At 39.4% G+C, this 20790-nt stretch overlaps 1 protein-coding gene across 6 annotated transcripts in view; it reads left to right on the top strand.

Moving 5' to 3' along the window:
• Positions 1-16316, top strand: part of FGFR2 (fibroblast growth factor receptor 2) — an 87217-nt gene extending 70901 nt beyond the window's left edge. For all 6 annotated transcript variants that reach the window (XM_074875443.1, XM_074875445.1, XM_074875444.1 and 3 more), the window contains 8 exons: positions 1171-1292; positions 1926-2036; positions 2805-2995; positions 6462-6584; positions 7947-8017; positions 9818-9955; positions 10713-10818; positions 14528-16316. In XM_074875443.1, the coding sequence (XP_074731544.1) occupies positions 1171-1292; positions 1926-2036; positions 2805-2995; positions 6462-6584; positions 7947-8017; positions 9818-9955; positions 10713-10818; positions 14528-14692 (1027 nt within the window). In that variant the 3' untranslated portion in view covers positions 14693-16316. The remainder of the gene's footprint in view (positions 1-1170; positions 1293-1925; positions 2037-2804; positions 2996-6461; positions 6585-7946; positions 8018-9817; positions 9956-10712; positions 10819-14527) is intronic.
• Positions 16317-20790: the final 4474 nt, after the last annotated feature.

Here is a 20790-nt window from a genome sequence, read left to right as displayed (position 1 = left end):
AAGCGCTGGGGGAATGCACAAGGATGTCAGAAGAGTGATCTTGCTGTGGGTGGGGAGGCCGTGGAGAAGACGGCTCGTAGGGGATGCTCAGATCTGCCAAGTGCTTTGTCCCGCGGAGGCGCTGCCTTTGTGCGGCTGGGCAGGGAGAGCCTCGCCGCTGCCTGAACCTCGCCGGGATGTGCAGCCGAGGAGCGGAGCCGGCGGCCGTGGCAGCTCCTGGCAGCCCTTCAAGGCGCGTGAGCATCGCCGGCGCCTTTCCCTGGGCTCTCGCAGCAGGAACCCCTCCCGAGCCTTCGCCGCACGCTTGTCGACGGCCTCTTTTCCCTTCCCCTTCTCTTGCCTTCATCCTCCCTCCTTTCTCCCACAAGAAGGCGGCTCTCTGGCCACCTATCAGCCACACGAAAGAGAAATGGGTGCGATAATTACCCACAGCTGCACCCAAACATGGTGTCTACTGACTTTCTGTCTCTGTCCTGTCTAATTCCTTCAGCTCAAGAGATCATTAGGCAAACGTTCACAGCCCATGTCCCCAAACAGAACACAAGAATACAAATTTTGTGCTAAAATTAAGCTGCCTGAGAGCATGTTTGATTTTCCTTTCTCTTTGCACTGTGCCGTTGTATCACAGGAGTTAATAATATTTAAAACATCCCCCTGCTCTAAATACCACCCTTTACCACACAAATCATCAGCTGCCTGAAAGCGACCACATGGCAACACACACAAAGAAACTTTTCTTTCATCTCCTTGCAGTCAGTGTGAAAAAGAAGACAACCAGCCGTGTTACAATGACAGGAGAAGCTTGCATGCTGCTGGCTGCTCCTGTATTTCAGCCGCAGTCTGATGCTTTTTGAAAGCTCTGCCCCTCCACGCTGTGTCTCGCCGCTAGCCATTGAGTACAGCCTCTTCTTATTACAAGGAGAGGGAGAGCTTAAAAACCTGGGTTTAGCAACTTATCTGCCCTTCTGAGATGCTCACTATACCATCCCTAAGAAAACAGACTTCAGCGTGCGTGAAAACCGATGCTCACCCAGAGTCTCATTAGTTCCATATGATAAATGCTTCATGCTACAGCAAGTTGTTGAAAGCTTTTTATATTTAGCCCTGGAATTTCACTGGCTGCATCCCTTCACCAGATGCTGTGTGCTAATCTCCTGTTTATACCTCTAGGCTGACGCTGGGTAAACCCCTGGGAGAAGGTTGCTTTGGGCAAGTCGTCATGGCCGAAGCGGTGGGGATTGACAAAGACAGGCCAAAAGAAGCAGTGACTGTGGCAGTGAAGATGTTGAAAGGTAAGAAAATGGGCTGGTTAGGGATCGGTGTGGGGGATATGGCAGTTCTCATCCACGAAAAGTTTTTTTTTTTGTGGCATTTGAACTCTGTCATCATCGGGGGGTCAAAGAGCACATAGCTGACCTCAGCCTTCAGCAGTTTGGGGTGTAAATCTGTGCCCTTGACAGCCTGTTTATCTTGAGCAGTGAGTATTTAGGAACCAGTAGATGTATTAGCATCGTGTGGGTCTCTCTGCTTTTAGTTTAGTTCATGTCAGAGGCTGTCCATGTGTAGATCCTAGCCCATTCAGTCCAGGTGGTTGATGCCTATTTATTTTCAATTTAATTGTAAGGTTATTTTTCAGGAAAGGCACAGTTATTGGAGGTTTGATAGCTAAGGACAGCATTTTTACGTCTGATATTACTGTGTTGCCTCTTAACATATAGCACTGAAGAGGTGGTCAGTCCATCAAAGAGGTTGAGACTATTTTTTGTTAGGACACAACATGACTTTGTATAACATAAAGTGTTTACTGGGAAACAAGTCCTGTATTCAGCATTTGGAAGCACACGTGTTTTATACCAAGTGGTGAGTTTCAGTGGAGTTTGGGCTGGCATGCTAGAAAATATGAACTCCACTTGTGTCTTGTACAGATGATGCTACAGAAAAAGATCTATCTGACCTGGTGTCAGAGATGGAGATGATGAAGATGATTGGGAAGCATAAAAATATCATCAATCTCCTTGGAGCCTGTACCCAGGATGGTGAGTAGAGAAAAGAAAGTAAGCCAGGACTTTCCAACAGGTCTGTGAAAGTATCATTAATCATAATTTTTCAAGGGTTTTTAAGGAAACAGTCATGCCGTGATGGGATTTTTAGATATTTCCCCAGCTTAGCAGCAATATTTTAACTTCTGTCTCTCATTATACTTGCAGCTTTAATATGAGAAAGGGTACTATATCATATGAAAACTCCCTAATCCCTTGCTGTAGGGAAAAAAAGGATATTTTACAGGGGCTTTACCCATGCCTGTTGTTCTCAATTGTCAGCCCTGCTTTAGTGGAACTTGTATCCCATGAATTTGAAATGAGCACTTTTACTCTCTAAAGACCACAGTGTTTTTATTAAAAGCTAATTATGTCATGTAAAGCAATGCAGAATGGCATAAAATTCTGGAAATTAAAAAATGCTAAGAAGCACTTTCCCTTTGTCTGAGATCTCATGGCATTTTTTGATTGAAAAATGCTTGTTTCTCAGTACACGGCATGGTCTGGAAGGGAATAGGCGCTGGGTCAGGGTTTAGGTACTTTCAGCCACTAATTGTAGCTCTGCTACTACCCTGCTGTGGAGCTTTGGACCAGTGACTTCGCCAAGTCCAGACCTCCTTTTCTTTCAAGTTGTGCTTACTGATTTCACAGTTAAACATTTATTGATTCAATTCATTCATTAGAGAACACCAAAAGCTTCTTAACATAAAAACATTTTACCCTTTGATCTTACTCTAGTTTTCACACGGTTATGTTTATCCAAAGGGCCGTTGTATGTGATAGTAGAATACGCTTCCAAAGGAAACCTGCGTGAGTACCTGCGAGCACGTCGCCCCCCGGGGATGGAGTATTCGTTTGATATTAACAGGGTACCAGAAGAGCAGATGACATTCAAGGACTTAGTGTCATGCACGTACCAGTTGGCAAGAGGCATGGAGTACCTGGCTTCACAAAAAGTAAGTAGAACTCAGCAAATACTGCACAAAGCGCATGGTGTGTATTTGGCACTTTTTTTAGTTTAAATTTGTTCTCATCTCATTTGTGTTCAGGAATTTGCTGGGAGAAGGATCTTTCTCAAACAAGTTGCATAATTCATACTCTTGAAAATCGGTGGGAAAATTCATACACTTAAAGTTTGTAACCTCTGTTTAATAAGATTGCTAAAATGAGGCCCAGAATGGATCGTTTGAAATAAATATTGCATACATATCTGCACTTTGAATTCATAAGCACAGGTGGTCACTTGATTACCCAAGTCACATTACTCCACCCATGAGACAGCAGGCACCATTTGCCTTCTGTTTCCAGTCAAATCGACCAAACCAGCTCACATAGTGATGTAAAACAAATGAATTTGTTTCTGAAAGGATTTACAGAATGATAAGAGGCAGACTTAAGAAGACCACAAGGTGCCAGGGCAAAAATTGTGAACAGAAAAGGCACTTTGTGCTTTACTTAAAACTGGTGTTTATCAGGAGAGCAAGCTTGTTGAAAGAATTTTTTTATCCTGTCATATCCCTAGACACTTATTTCTTCAACTTTTCTTCAAACTTTTTTTTTAACCAGTAATTTCATTAAATTATAGTTACGAAACCTTGAATAGCCCTGTATAACTAACTCTGTAAACATGCTGTGGCTTGGTGGACAAGCAATCATAAATACCCTGGGTGGTGTTTGGACCCAATGTCTAAACCAGAGCACCAGATATTGATGATAAGCACCTCCTGCAAGATACGGAGTGGTTAGTGGGTTTTATGCTGGTTTCCAATCGTGTCCACTCCCAAGTATGGAACTGTTTTTAACCAAAGACCAGAGCTGAGTGTAAACCTCCATTCCTGTTGCATGGAGTCATGATTTTTTTTATTGCTTTTCTGCAGTTATAGAGGTTGGAGGGGAGGGGGAATCTAGGTCTAATTTTGCTTTTATTCTTTTGTTTTGAAACAGTAATTTTTAGTGTAGTAGGGTAGACAGGGTGACATGCATGACACCAAGAGAAAAATCTTCTGATGGAGTAAGAGTGAGTACTGTATTAGGTAAAGCACCTTAGGATATCTCTTTCTAAGATTAATGAAACATTTGCCTGGCAATGAGCCATGTCCCAAGAAAATAGAACTGTTGTGAAAGGAAAAAATAAATCTTTTGATTGGCATATCTTGAGAACAAGCGTCCGCCTGAGAAGCTCTGAAGTGCTGTTGTAGGACACTGCCAAGAAGGTGTGCGCTCACACAGACGCACCCAGCAGAACCGTTTCATCCTTGATGCAGTTCCTTTGCAAAAACACTTGATCAGCACTGCGCTGAACTTGACAGTATGTGAGGCATTGCACAAGGCAGAGGGAAAACAAAGGCAGCACATAGTAAAACTGTGCATTCCGGTTCTTCAGATATCCCACCATTTCTGTTTGTATTTCACTAGTTCTCTTCCCCTTAGGGATCCATTTACTGAGCTAGAATAATAAGAGAGCTGGTCTTCTCACGGTATTTCCATCATGCAGGAACTGTGAGAAGGCCAGTGTTTTTGTTATTTCAATCCAATAAATGGCTCACTGAGACTTCAAAAAAGCAAAAAATAATAATATGTAAAGATGATGTTTGGGCTCCTACTTTTTGCCTTACAAAAAGTTTTTGCCTTACAAGCAATGGTACTTAGAAACAATATCCCATTTCCAAAGTTGGATGGATGCTTTTTAAAATTCTGTAGACGTGTCCTCTCCATTGCTCCAGTACTATGGAAGAACCACAGGGAAGCTCCAGATACAGGGCCTGGCCTAGATCATTGCAAAGAGACACCAAATCATGAGGGCCAGAGGAACAGCTATGAAACTTGTCAGATATGGAAAGCAATAATGGCACCATTTTGAAGATAGGAAGAGTCTAAGTTGCAAAAACGTGGGGTATGAGAAAGCAGAATTATACTGACAGAAGATGCCAGGGTTTGAATCACTTGGTGTATTCACTCAGAGATGTTACATGCCATCTGAGATGCTCTATGGTACCCCCAGCCTGCCGTTTTGGAAAGGCATGGGTCTGCTGTAGATCCTGTGTCGTCCCTGGTAGTCTCATCAAGATAACTTGGATATCCTAGGGTGTCTCAGATGACGTGATGAACTTGTAGATGGGTGACTGAATTGAGTTTCTAGTGTCTTGGAGGATGTTCTTGGAGGGTTTGAGAACAGGAATAGGGAAGTAGGAAGGCTGGCCTGAGTTGTTTCTGCTACTGTAGCATTCCTGATGCTGAATTAGAAGACTGATTTGATGCTGAAAGCATGTATTGTTGTCTGGTCCTGTGCACATGAAGGCATTGCTGGAGCAGGATTTTCCTGGCAGTTCCCCATGACTAACCCAGTGAGGAGCAGAAACTTCTAGGCTCATTTTACCCATGCAGGATAAGAGATCTCAGCGAATTGCTGGGGCAAGTTATAATGCAAGAAAGAAATTGGCTGTTGTATATATTTTTTTTTTGTAGTGGTTCAGTCCAGCAAGTCTATGCACATGCTGAAATAAAGAGTCCAACATAAAGAGTAATCCAAAATTGGGGGGGGGGGGGCGGGGGGAGGATATTTTACTTGAAAAGAAGTAGAATATCCTGGGGGGATTCCAAATGCAATGTTTCTTAACATGCCCCTGCTGCCATCTTGTATCAATCCTAATAAGGCTGCTTGAACGCGGGAATGATATCCAGAGCAGTCACAACGTCCTTTCAGTGTCAAGAATCAGCTGCAAGTTTTCAGGATAATGCTGACATAAAGGAAAAATCTCTGAGAAGATAACATGTTTAGTTTCAGTATCAAAGCTGTTTTAAAAGCAAACAACCAAGCCCAGATTGTATTGGGTTTTTTCCCTTTTCTTTTCATAATTAAATTGTTATGGTCTCGTGGTTGAAGTAAATACACACACCCTAGATGTCTAGTTTAAAATGATATACTGCGGATATATCTCATATTAAGATCTTCTATATTAAAAACGGTTGTGCTGATCCAGACTGTCAGGTTTTAGCTCTGGTGAGACAATATAACTTTAAGAGAAGCAACATAATAAAACATTAATTAACAGTATTTGCAATGAAAGTGCTGCAATACCCGTACCTGGGCACGTGTAATAGAGAGTGCATCACAAACAGGATGGCACAGTTTGGGTCACCACCCAAGCTTTCAGCCTTAGTAAAATATGTCTTCAATAAATCAGGCTTTCCTAAGAGGCTTCTTAGGGCCATCATTTAACTTAGAAACACCAGCTGAGGGGATCGATTGCAGTAATTAAGACAATCATCATTTCACAGGCTTGTAGTAAATGTGTGACTTTCCCACCTTGTGATTTAGGTGAAAATCTATAAAGGAGACTTAGTTATGGTGTGGAAGTAATTTCACTTTTACAGCAGTTTATTTCAGTGGGCCTTTTTTTTTTTCTTCCCTTTTCTTTCCAGTGTATCCATCGAGACTTGGCTGCAAGGAATGTTTTGGTAACTGAAAATAATGTCATGAAAATAGCAGACTTCGGTTTAGCCAGAGACATCAACAATATAGATTATTATAAAAAGACTACTAATGTAAGTAGATGGTTTTCTTATCTCTGGAAACAAGCATTTCTTTCAATGATTTACTTCAAAACTGTGGTTATAAACTTAATGGGCTTCTTGTACAGAGCCTCACTTCTCATCGCAGACAGAAAACAGGGATCAAGGACACAAGAATTTATGTTCCCTCATATAATGACAGTTAGTTAAAAAGATAACCAAAGAGGCTGTATATTGTATGATTTATTAGAAATGCTAAAATACCAGAATTGTTTTTTTGTGTGTCCCTGACTCCAATCACTTGAAATAAGTGGAGATAGTCCTGTTGATGCCAGCTCATTTTGTACCAAGCCTAGGATCTTCAAAAACACTGTATAAACAGTGCTAGCAATAACCATGATAAAAATCCTGTTTGTGTGGTAATGCCACGTACAGCTTTATGCCTTTCGCCTGTACTTAGCTTGTTATGTACAAGTTATGGCGGTAGTATCAAAGTGGGGCTAGAGGTTGAGAAAATTGATTTTTACTCCCCACTCTGTCACCATTTCGCTGTTTTGCCTGTACCAAATCAAGAAGATAAAATGTTTCAGATGTAGTTATTGATGCCTAGTTTGAACAGCTTACACCTCCTTCTCAGGGGATCTCTTAAGATCCTGATCAACTGCAGTTGGTTTTTCATGGGAACTTTGCAGAACTCATTCAGTTCTACAGACTTCAGTATTTTGTATAAATATTAATTATTATTCACAATCAAATTAAGTGTCTTATCTATGAAAACAAAGCACTGAGTGATTAATGGCATTTTAATGGTAATATCTGCCTACTTTCAAAAGACAGAGCAACCAGGTATGGGTACATCAGTACTGGAGGGAATTGAACCTTGAAATTTGGTGCGATTACTGGGCTCTGAGCAGAGCAGACTTTGTGTGCAAAGCAACAGGCAGTTGTGACTGTGAGATTTGGGTCACTGCAAAAGGTGCAACAGGAAAACAACATGCTTGGGTTTAGTGATCAACTTATTTTTACAGGCAGGCCTATTTTTCAGAGGATTATTGATTGGGTTTTCTGTGTTTAAAGAGCCATAGTGGAATGATCTTTTTAATTTTGATCTGCTTATCCTATCATTCTCCTAGCAAGCAGTGGGAACTTTTTGGGAGCCCTCAATGGTTTTAATTTTATCTTCAATGTTTACATCCATTTTTCTTAATGGTCTCCCTACTTCAGCCAATTTTACTTTTTTTTTTCCCCTGAAAATTTTAAAGCTAATTTTCGTGCTGGTTTGCATTAGACTGTTCTCTGAGAATTGATTAATCTTTTAAAAAAACCTTGGTTTTGAAATCATCCTGTAAATTGCTACTGTTTTAATTTTTCTTCCCTTCCCCTCCAAACTTCCAGGGACGACTTCCAGTAAAGTGGATGGCTCCAGAAGCTCTGTTTGACAGAGTTTACACACATCAAAGTGATGTGTAAGTGGCCTTATTTGAATGGGGTTTTGGGAGGTGGGAAGGAGGGTTGTTTTGGTTTGTATTTGTGAAATTTTGGGATATTTTAAATGTATTTTCCTGTCGTCCTTTACCTTTAAGCGTTTTCATTCTGTTTCACATATTAATAGATGGAACAGGACTTGCCCTTAGAAAGTGAGGATTTTATGGTAGACTGCTAACCAGTGCTCTGTTACTAATCTGCCCAGCTTCAAAGCACATGAAAGGTGGAAAATGCTAACCTCCTTCTGTCAGTGCGGAAGTTTCCCCCCTTGAACTTATTTACGGATGTGCAGCTACAAAGAGTCTATCTAATTTGCTTGGCTTTTGACATACTCTGGACTTCCTTCAGGTTTAAAAAAAGAAGAAAAGAAAGAGAGAGAGAAAAGAAACTCCCTGAAAACTTACTATAAAAATTTGTGCTAGGATTAGGTATAATCAAACATAGGTTGGATATAGTGGAAAAGTTTTCTCTGATTTTTAGAAGTGTTGTTGCTTCCCAGCCGTAGTTCACATGTAGTAGGAAATCATCGGACTCTGACACTTCAAAATCTTTTAATGTGTGCACAGAGTCGCTGGCTGATGCAACCGCTCAGGATTTACTCTGCTTCCTATTACAGTTTCCTAGGCCCATTTACAGTACTCGTGTGCATTGTGCTTGAAGTAGACCTGTATTTTTTTTATGCAATGCAGATGAAGATCTTATGTTTTTTATTTCTCCAAGAGAAGCTGTTAACTGTAAAGGGCTGGATGCTTCCCAGCACAGGTGTAAAAGGTTATGCATGTCAGTGCAGGGTAAAAAGAAAAAGAGCAGTGTGGAGAAAATAAGAGGTATCTCCTCTGTCTTTAACCAGGGTGCACTTCCCGAGCTACTCTCTCCTTAAGAAAAGCATTTACTAATGCTTTTCCTGCAATCTTTACATTATTTATGAAGGAAGCTATACACTGGTTAAGGGTGGATCAAACTTTTGTTTTAAAATATCTTGGCAAAAAACCCCCATCTTGGCAAAATATTTCAGCGAATGTGAAGTAAACTACTTCACTGGTTCAGGACTGAAAGTCAGTCTGAGCTCCTCAAGAGTCAGGGAGCACGAGGATTTCAGTGCTGGAGCTTGGAGACTCTTGGCCCCATGGTGGCTTTGAAGATGGCTAAAGATAATATTATTGTAAGTTTGTGCAAACAGTTTACTAAAATACACTGGGAGAGCTGCAGAGAAGCTCAGCAGCCAGTGCAAGCTGTGTGCTGTTGCTCACCTGGCAAAGCCGCCTGCCAAAGAGCCCTGGGTTGCCAGCAAGGCATGATGAGGCAGGCTCTGGAGGAGGTGGCAAGCAGGCAGGAAAACTGGCTTAAAATGATCGTCCTTCATTCCCAAACAAAAATTAATAAAAGAAGAAAAATAGAAGAGCAGAATGATGCAAAATATTTTTGTTTTGAACAGTCTGCTTTTTCCAAAATATCCCGCCACAGAATCGCAGCCTAGCTCCACTGTGAGCGTTCTGTAAATAATTAAGCTGTGAAGACAGTTCTTTGCAGTAGCCCTGGAAACTTGGGTGCTCGGAGCACACCAGACAAAGGTGAAGAGTGTGTTTGCAAACATGCTCGGGTTAGTCCTTGTTGCTGCCCATGACCTGATGTGCTTCACAGATCGATGTCTTGCTCAGGGTAGGTGCTGATTTAAGTGTCTCTCCTGAGAGGGCTCGGTGGTCACTGCATCAGCTGCAGACACATCTCTGTTTTCAGCAGTAAGGCAGATCTACTAATGCAGTATTCTCTTTGATTTGTAGTTGGTCATTTGGTGTGTTAATGTGGGAGATCTTCACGCTAGGAGGATCACCCTACCCAGGAATCCCAGTGGAGGAACTTTTTAAGCTGCTTAAGGAAGGACACCGAATGGATAAACCTGCCAACTGCACCAATGAACTGTAAGGACCCTTATTTGCTATACCAGGATTGAAGGGCACAAACTGTACTGAATTCACATGGTTAATGCTACCCCTGGCAGAATCAAACATTTTCAGAATTGCTTGACTCTAAAATTGTGTATATATATGTGCGTATCGATATGTAAAGAAAAGGTATGAAAAGGTCTTCAGGAAACGTTTGACAGAGGGTCCTTTTATACACACCCTGCTGTGATCCCACTGAAAAAAGAAGAGATCATCTACAAGCCAGTCTTTGTCAGTGTTTTCACATGCATATTTGTTAATTTGTTTCATTGCTTCAATGAAATAGATCTGGGAACTTCTGCATTAACACAGCATTATCTCCTGATGATGAGGGGAGAGTGTTCTCCCTTTCTAATATTTCAGTATAGCCCTTAACTATTTTTAATTTTTTTTCCCATTTTAATTTCTTCAATTCACAAAGACTGCAATCCCTAACATGCAAAAATATTTAAGTGTGTGTAATTTAATACCATTGACATTCCTGGGACAGGAGGCTACAGAATCAGGTCCACAAATAGGTAATTTTAGACACTGGGCAAGGGAGATGCAGGAGTAGAAATGCACCTTTGAGGGAAGTGAGTATTGCACAATTTTGGGAAAGTCAGTGGTCCATGTGTAGGGCTGTGGGGGCTTGCTGTTTTACTTGTGATGAAGAACATTGACTGTGTACGAAAAGGTTTGCAAGAAGGACGTGTGATTTTAATTAAGCCAAGAAAATGTGTATTTCTTACAGCTATATGATGATGAGAGATTGCTGGCATGCTGTGCCTTCACAGAGACCGACTTTTAAACAGTTGGTAGAAGACTTGGATCGGATTCTCACTCTCACAACTAATGAGGTAGGTAAATTGTTTCCCTCCGTAAGCTGCTGATCAGAACAAATGGTTCAGGAGACAGATGGAATTCATTCAATTATGAAATCCTACTCGAGTTCTCTTCTTGTTCTGTTTGTCGTTGTCCTCTGAGGTTACATGCAGCTAAACTATGTATCCTATGAAATCCTCAGTTTCTTGCCATTATGCCTTGATTAATATAACTAAACAGAAATACATATTCAAAGTGTTTTTCTTTATTTCTCAATGCATCTTTTTGATGTTTTTATCATAGCAGTATCAAGGGACTTACATGCAGCACGTTGAGAGGCAATGTTTATGTTTCAACATGAATTTCATGTGAAGGAGAGATGTAGAGTTCGTGATGCTTTTCATTTATCAACTCAGTTTGATTCCCAGCCATGATATCTAGGTCAGAAGAGGAGAAATCGTCAATGGTAGATTTCAGATTATATGTCTGAGAGTGAATTAGGTTCACTGAAATAGCTCTCTGTGGAGGGAATGAGGACCCACAGGGAACATGCAAACAGCCATCCAATTATCCAAAGGTCCTGCCTAACAGTGCTTCAGGTTGGGATATATGAATGCAAAAAGGTTTTATTTGAAGAGCATTCTTTCAGAGGTCTGAGATACTATTAGTTTTAGCAAGGAACACACTGATTAGGGTATTCACACAGGAACTGGTTCTCTTATTGCTAAATCACATGCACCTTTGAGGAAGATCACAAGTGATGGAAATGTTGATTCTTTTGGTGGAGACTTCTTTTGAGGGAAAATTCTTGGTGTCCCAAAAACATTTTACAAATTCCTATAATTTCTGAGAAATGATATGTATAATGGGAGGAAAGAAAAATAACAAAACGCTTACAGAGGAAAGTTGCAACACCTTGTTTTGATCATTTCAAAATAAATTTTTCAGATTTGCTATGATTATAAGGGGGGGAGAGGTAGAAGAAAAAGACTTGGATCACTTTATATTGGTCTTCAACATTACTTCCTAATTTTTCAGAATTGTCAGAGAAATAAAAACCAGACTATTAAGCAGCATTAGGAAAGGCTGTATGCAATAGAGGTTACAGGAGAACCTGAGTAAAGAGGTGACATTTTTTATGATCATTTTCCCAGTAGATCTGGTTGGAAAATATTTTTGCTTCAGTAGCAGCTATAAATTTATCTGGATTGTGTTTACTCTAAGAAGTGGCACCTTCAGGGATGGCTCAGAGATGAGGCAGGAGTATGTGCTCCCTACTGAGTTGGTAATGTAGCTCCGTGCACCGTTACCATTTTCGCCTCATCCAGTGCTGGCTGCATCTTTTTCTGCCTAATTTATATATGATTTCACAAGACCGGTTGGAGGTGGGCTGGCTGCCACCGCAGAGTGCTGGGTGGCTTGGACTGGATATGCATTTGCAAATTCAAGAGGGAGGTTATGGGCTGCAATTCTAAGCCTGGGAAAGGATATTGCTTTCTTTTTTGTGTGTGTTTAACCATCTTGCCTTCCCAATTCTGTACTGCTCATGGACCTGGAATGATCTCAAAGGTAACCTGAAAAGGCCTTTAGGGTTATGTAAATTACTTTAGACTAGAATCATAGGAAAAACGGCTGGAAAAAGCTCAGGAACACATCCAGTCCATCTGATCGGCCTACGGCAGCATCCACTATACGTTTGTCATTCCTGACAGATGTTTATGTAACTTGTCCTTAAAGATCTCCACGGCCGTATTTCTGCATCACCCCTTGACAGTCAATTGCTTTGTTTCATTAGCCTTGCTTCTTGAAAGTTTTTCCTAATCGCTAATCTTTCAACATAAGTTACTGCTTTTGTCCTATTTGCCTTGGACATAGAAAGCAAATTATTTCACTTGTCTTTCCATGACACTTTATGTTCCTGAAAACTCATCACGTTCTCACTCAGTGTCTCCCAAGAACTCCAGTGTGTCCCGTTTTCCTCCATAACTTTTGAGACCTTTGATTTTGTGTATTCCACACCATTTTCCTGAAGCGCAGTCCTCTATGCGTCAGTGTGACAATACTTCTGTTTATCCTCTCCACAGTGGCACTTTCCCTTTTCCCCCAGAATGACACCGTTGATACAGGGTCAGCCTAGTCTACCCAACAACTCAAAGAATTGCTAGGGCAGCCAATAATATCTTCTTCTGCATTTGTGCAAGTAATTATTTCTGCTTAAATGGTAGTGCCTTGCTTTTCTCCATGCTGAATCATCACCTGGGGTTTTTTTGTTGGTGTTTCGGGGGGCTTTTTTGTTGTATTTTTCCCCAAAAGACCCTATTTCCCATGTTTCCCAGAGTAGCATGGAATGTTTCCCCAAGCCACGTGAACAGAAGTCACCAAGAGTCAGCCTTGTGGCTGTGGCGTTATATCAACACCAGGAACCATCCTGATACTGGAAACTTCTTATGCCCCTTTATATGTCTCTGGCCCTTGACATTGGATGAGGAGGTGGAGAGGGAATAAGGATCCCATTTTCAATACTGAATTCATAACTGAATTACATCAAGCCTTTTGATATGACGAGCCATGCCTGATATCCCATGAGAAAGCCTTGTTTCTTCAGATACTGGAATACTTTCTTCTTCTATCTGTCTAGAAAGTGCTTGATTATTTCTGGTCACGTGGGACTGGTTTACTAATAAATAAATACATGTTAACATCTTCCTCATGGATTTTTTGAAAGCCTAGGCAGCAAGATAGGCAGTAATCATAGATCCAAACTGCCTTCTCTTGTTGCCTACTGTATTTGTCAGCATTTTAAACTTACATTCCCCCTCTCTTTTAAAACGGTGACTATAATACGGTAATGATTGAATTTCTGACTTAAAATATGTTAACCAAGGACTAAATTACCCCAAACCTAAGCACAGCAGCATAAAATACTGACTGAGGTGGAAGACTTGTCTCGTCAGTACGATCATAACTTGTGGTTTAGCAAATGAAGAGATTGCATTTAAATGAATGCAGCTGCCTTTAGAAGTTGAAAGAGAAGGAACATTTCAAGGGGAAAAATAACTTTATTCTCCTGCCAAAAGTGTTGTTTCTAGCAAAAGAGCCTTAACCCAAAACTTGGATTCAGCAGATATTATTTCCTTTTTTAATGACTGCTTTGGTCATGGCTACTCTGGGACACACACACACACACACACACACAGATGAATCTATAGTGTAAAAAACCCAAATCTATTGAATTTAATTTTGTTTTCCTTTCAGTTCTTTTTTTGCACGTATGCCACTGCATGTTTAAACACAAATTTAATATCACAGAATATAAAACAGATATTCAAACTGACCAAAGGAATATAAAGTTGGAAGTATCTTTCCCTCTCCAAATCATTACCATGTGCTAAAGAAAAATGGTTCTATTTAGGATGAAATTTCATTTTTATCATTGTGAGTGAAAAGTCTTCTTTTGATGTGGTTGGCATGTTTATTTCCACTGACGCGGCTAATGCTGGTGATGTTGGACTTCAGAAAAGTACCGTGTTATTGGTTTGTTTTTTCTCTCTCTATTCAATCTCCTTGTTTTAAAAGATATTTAAGCAACAGGCAGTTTTGAATGCAATTACGTTAGAGAAATGAGTGTCGTTTTCAAACTGTTCTTTTAATCACTATATAATCAAGCCAAATCAGAGCAGTGGTAATGTGTTATTGTCAGTTTTACTCACTGTCTGAAAATGCAATTTATTTCTTTTGTCATAGGAGTATCTGGACCTGAGTGGACCTCTTGAACAGTATTCACCCAGTTACCCTGACACGAGGAGTTCGTGTTCTTCAGGTGATGACTCTGTTTTTTCTCCCGATCCAATGCCTTATGAACCTTGTCTTCCCAAGTACCAACACATGAATGGAAGCGTTAAAACATGAAAAGAAATCATACAGAAGAATAAAGAAACAAGAACATCAAGCTACCTACCATATACAAAACAAAATCTTTTCTCCAGGACGTTAATGTTTCTGCTTGTACATATGAAATATGATTAAAAAGAAAAAGTTAAAAAAAGAAAACTTGGAGGAAAGCAGTCAGAACCTATATAAAGAATCTCATAATTTGCAACTTTTAAATATTCCCAACAAAGAAGAACGTTTATGAGCTGTGTCTAGATACCCGTCACACTATCAATTTTCTGACTTCCTGTAAGCTGCAACAGACTTTGTACAATGGACCGGTTGGACTTGAGGCAAACTCTGGGTCTGCCTTTCTTGTTTATTTTGTAATATTTGGAGAAAATATATGTTGGCACACACTTACAGAGCACAAATGCAGTATATAGGTGCTGGATGTATGTAAATATATTCAAAATATGTATAAATATATATTATATATATTTACAATGAATTATTTTTTGTATTGATTTAAAAATGGATGTCCCAATCCACCTAGCAAATTAGTCTCTTTTTTAACAGCTATTTGCTAAATGCTGTTCTTACACAGAATTTCTTAATTTTCACCATCCAAAGGTGGAAAATACTTTGCTTTCAGGGAAAATGGTATATCATTAATTTATTAACTAATTGGTAATGTACAAAACAGTTAATCGTTTATAGGGTTGTTGTGTTTTTGTAATTTAAATGGCATTTCTATGCAGGCAGCACAGAGAACTAGTAGATATATTGCTCAGACTTTACTAGTTTTCAGATCTTTAAAAAAAGAAATATTTACAGTATATAACTAATTTTGGGGAGTTAAACTTTTGATTTATTTGTGTTTAAAAACTGCAGTGTCAGATGATTATTCTTATCAAAAGCAAATCCTTTAACAAGAAAGTCTTTTATTCTCAATATCTGTCACTTTAACAATTTAACTCTTTAGTGATGTTTCCCATGGCCAAAAAGCAGAATCATTCCAAACAGAAAAAAAAAAAAAACAACAACAAAAAACCAAGAAAATTTTAAAGAGGGTTCCTAAAGTAAGGAAAGACATGAATTTGTCTATAACCATAGCAGAACATACTGCTCTAAAAGGAGCTGAGCTTCTACCCTGAGTTGCACATGCATCAAATTAACTACAGTTCTCTTCCCTGAGTTGGATAATAGGTTCCAGACCTTTTGGCCTGGATCTTTTGCCTTTTAGACTACCCTCTATTGTAACTTAAGTTAAAAAGAGAGAAGTTGTTTATAATGACAATTTGCCATAGGAATATCAGCATCTTTTTAAAGGATTAATTCATGCTGACTCCAGTATTTCCTTCTGATCCATTCCATAGCAGTAGGTATAGCACTGGCCTCTGCTAAAATATCACTGTTGTTTGTATCTTTTTACAGAAGTCTTGTGTTTTTACTTTCAGAACACTCACACTGATATGGCCATGCAATATGAATGCAAATTACACTGTTTTATGTGGTGGTGTTTTTGGGTTGTTTTGTTTTGTTTTTAAATTGGGTAAAAAAAGTATTAAAATCTGTTAACTTTTGTACTGACAATAAAATGTTTCTACAGATATTAATGTTAAAATTACAAAATAAATGTCATGCAGCTTATTTTTCCTAATCCTTTGTGTGATACAAAATGGTTTCCTGAACATCAAGTGATGGAACGCATCCAGAAATGCTTCCTTTTGCCCTTATCATAGATCCTATATTACAAAGCAATTCTTTCAGGAATAATACTATTGCCTCTGTCTTATAAAATGTCTGCTCATGAATAACATGGGTTGAGTAAACATACATACAGTCTTTGGTGTTTGTGGGCTGGGACACTATATGCTGGAAAATGATTTGAAGTGTTCGTAGTGTAAACATAAAATATATTTTCTTTTTACTTAGGTTGTATCCTCTAATTAGTGAGGTTTCTCATTCATACTGGAGATGTCGGAGGACCATTTCTATAAGAGATTTTTAAAAAATGATATGGAAAGAGAGTCATCATGGAAAGTGTATAAATTTTTTTTTTTTTTTTTTACTTGAAAACAGAAGGAAGACACACCAAAATATCTAGTGCTTGAGCCAGAAATGGGAACTTTATGGTCACATTATTTATGGTCACGTTACTGTTGTAGGTTACCCAGAAAAGAGTTATTGAACCTGGTCTTCACCACATGCTGTAAAAGCGCTCCAGACACCAAACTATTCTTTGGTTTCTTTTCATCTCTTTCTACTTTGACCAGAAATCCCATACCAATCCCAAGAAACACTCCAAAAAAGTGCCCATTAAAAACTGGTATTTTCTAACTGATTGGAAAAATTCCCACTGCCTTTACAAAAAAAACCCCAAACCCCAAAGAATTCCCTTTTCCCATGACATCTATTACTATTAGCGGCAATGGTAGCTACTGTCTGACAGAAACCACAGTATTCTTAATGTGACACGTCTGCTTTTAAAATTCTCTTAAAGGGTATCGGAAAATCTTGAATCTTGCTCTGCTCGTATTGAAATTAATTTAAATGCATCTTTATTACTTTGATATTTTTTAAAAATAAAAGTACATTAGCACTTAGAAACATGGTGGAAAGGAGCTATTAAATTATGTGAAGTTATTTGGTTACCTTTGTTTTGGTTTAAATGGTTTATTTGCTTTTCCTCTGTTCATTTTTATTTTAGCTCTCAAAGATTTAGATTTGCACCTTGGAGATAGACCACAATTCCACAAACTCAATTTCTGGGGTAGAAGCAGAACATCCTCTGTGTGGGGAGTTGCAAGAGGAAATTGGGCAGCAGAAAATAAAACCCAACATTGAAATTTGTCTGAAGGGGACATATTCTTTATTGTCCTGCCTGCCTCCGGCTCTTTTGTGAGAAGAAGGGGTTAGGAATTTGGATTCCTGTCTCATCTAAAAATAAAGTTGCCATTAATAACAGGAGTAATACTGAAAAGTAGCATTATGTCAGGAAATGAATTTATATTGATGTGGATAATGAGGATTATGTTCTGTGTATAATGAGTTTCTGGAGCACCTAATTGTTTCTGGTTCCTCATTTAAGTATTGATTCAAATCAGGGCTGTAATATATGAAAAAATATGGATGTAGAAACCAAGTTTATTATGGCTCAAATCCATAAACAAGTTCATGTTGCCTGTTTTGTTTTTTTTTTTTCCACTTTATAATATAACAAGTAGCATGGGCTATATACAATCAGATAACAAGCTGGCTTCTGTCACTTTTTCTGATGAATTCATATAATTCAATATCTGTTTTGTTATGCTTTTACAAAAGTAAGAGTTGAACTGTGTTCTGACTTTCAAATGTGTCAAAAGACAAGTTTGCTGTTTTATTTCTGGAAGTAAGTGAGCAAAGCTGTGTAGAAAATCTAGTAATTTTCCTGTCTAGCCATTGAGAAAAGAGTGCCACAAAACCCTGAGGTCTAGAGACCATCTTTTTAGTGAACGATTCAGTGATCTCAGTGTAATTAATTAAACCAAGAGGAGGTTAAGAGTTGTCTTGATCAGGGCATATAAGCTGCTCTTTGAGTAAAATGCTTTTTAATAATATAGATCTCTTCCATAAAAGCTCCAGACCCAATGCCTGAAGGTGGAGCAAGACCCTTCCAGGCTAGGTGGAAAGGCACACCTTTTGGATCATAGAAGTTTCAGTGGTAGAAGCAGTGTACCAATGGGTGCCGTTGACCTTCCCCCAGTTGGAGAAAATGTGATCTCCTGTGGCTCAAGGGTGAGCAACATTCAGCAGCCAAGTGAGCTGGTTATAATGTTTCCTCTTGTCCTCCAAGTCTGTGATGGGAAAGTTCATGTCATGCAGATCTCGAACGGCAATTTTTGGGGACTTTCCGTAGTCCAGGAAACTTCAAGTATGTGCAGAGTGGCCGCTTGAATCAGTGTCTGACTGTTATGTTAAGAAAAGGTAAACTGTTAGAAGACAAGTCCTGTAGCAAACCTTCCAGAAACCTTCATACGTTTTAGTTTTATTTGGATTTTAAGTAGCCTAACATAATCAAGGGAAAAAACTGAGGAAAAAAAGTTGCTATTCTTAGAAGGAAAAAAAAAAAAAGCCATAGAAGGGGAAGAAGAAGCCAACCGACACCTGTTTTTGAAAGGTTATCTGTCCATTCTGTAATTAGGAAGTTCTCTATCTGCGTAATTTGATCTAGTTGTTATAAAAATATTTAATTGATTTTTCCACAATAAATATAATAAATTTGTTGTGATGAAGTGTAAGTGACCTCCAACAATTTGTACTTGGAATGATGGTCAATCCTTCTGTGCCTGTAAATATGTCTGTGTGCTTCTGAGCTTTCATCACTGTGACTCCTGAACATTACAAGCAGCTTAAATGCAATAGGCTTTGTGGAGTAAGTCTTCTTTTTTAATCCCCTTTTACCTACGTAAGACTTCTGTCAACCAGATTTTCCATAAAACTCCTAAAGGAGAGAGAAGGTGGAGGCAGTCATTCTCTTCACAAGGATACACAGAGACAGAACAAGGGGCAAGAGGCACCAATTGCTTCAGGATTTCTGTCTGGATTTTAGAAACCATTTCTTCACTGTGAGACCACTTGGACACTGGGATAAGCTGCCTAGAGAAGCAGTAGCATCTGCCTGGCTGTAGGAATTCAAGACTTGGCTTGATGGGGCTGTGGATGACTGAATCTAAGGCCCTGCTTTCAACACAAGGTTGACCAAGGTGATCACTGGTCCGTTCCAGCTGAAACTTTTCTGTGATTTTGCATATCTGCGTTATTGGCCAAAGGTAACCCAGGTCTGCAGAAGAGTTCTGGAAAGCTGCACTGGCTCATGCTGAGGTTGTCAGTAGGACGTATTGTTCAGTAAATTCAATTTAGTGATGCATTTAACAAGAGAGAGATCCTCTTCTATTAAGGCATTTGGATTTTAAAAGTCAGGTCCTGGCTTGCTTTTGACTATCACAGCTGGCCAAAAATTTTCTGACTGAATTCCTATGCAGTGGAAAAGTGTTTTGTCAAAGGCTTTCTAAAGCACGAGGTTCTTGCAGAAGCTATTTTGACGTTATCAGAATGACATGACCCTATTGGAGTCATCTTGTCAGAAAGAAATTAAGTCATTTTATGTTGCAACTATTTAATAGTAGACAATAATATATAAAGTAAAAGTAAGAATGGAATATTTTGATTTTATGAAGACACAGTAGTTAGACTACCTCAAAGTGACACCCAAGTACTGCAAATAGTTGCATTTTTAAAATGTTTTATTTCCAGTTCAGGCTGATGATGATATTTTCTCCAAGTACCAGAATTTCTTGAGGAATACACTCATAAGTATCAGTGATATTTATATTGCTCAGAGTCTGTATCAATATTTTGACAGACTTTTTCCTGATGTACCACCTATTATCCCCTACAACCAGAATGATGTGAGCGAGGCCAGGAGCCAGTATATCTCAGGAGGGTTTGTGTGGAGCCTGGTACCATTTCCACTGACCAGCACCATGCACTGGGACCAGGTTGCCTCCCCTGAAATAGTAAGTTACTGGGCAAGCTCTTCCAAAGCCTCAAAGGATTTCCAGGGAGGACTAATAGTTCCTTGTGGCAGAGGAGCAACTCATCTCTTCTGCTATGGCATTGTGCCTTTCAATTGTCCGAGGCAATAAAGAGAGAGTGGAGAAGCAGGACAGCAAACGAGACCCCCGGTGTCACTGCTGTCTGGAGAAATCTATGGCCCATTATACTGGAAACAAAGTGAATTGCAATTTATGGGGAAAAAAAAAAATCAATACTGCCAAGGACTGTTTTTTTAAAGACATATCAGAGGAGGTAGCTAAGGTGCAGTATTTTCTCCAGACATGTTTCCCTGGCAGAACTGTATTTTTTTAGGACTATTCAGGAGCATACAGGACTTTATTTTCCAAAAGTTTGTTGCCACAGAGATGCACAGACAGCTGAATACTGCTGTGTTGCTAAAATCAGTGAGGGATCTGCCATGGGAATGATGGCTTGGGTATTCAGAAGAGCAGACTACATCTGGGTCTGGAAAGAGGGGGTGTGACACCACTGGAGAAAATGGAGTCGCATCTTCTTACATCATGCCTGAATTTCAA

The sequence above is a fragment of the Strix uralensis genome, chromosome 7 (assembly GCF_047716275.1).
Source record: "Strix uralensis isolate ZFMK-TIS-50842 chromosome 7, bStrUra1, whole genome shotgun sequence".
Classification (NCBI taxonomy): Eukaryota; Metazoa; Chordata; class Aves; order Strigiformes; family Strigidae; genus Strix; species Strix uralensis.
The sequence above is the reverse complement of the archived record's forward strand: the minus strand, read 5'-3'. Positions and strand labels throughout refer to the sequence as shown.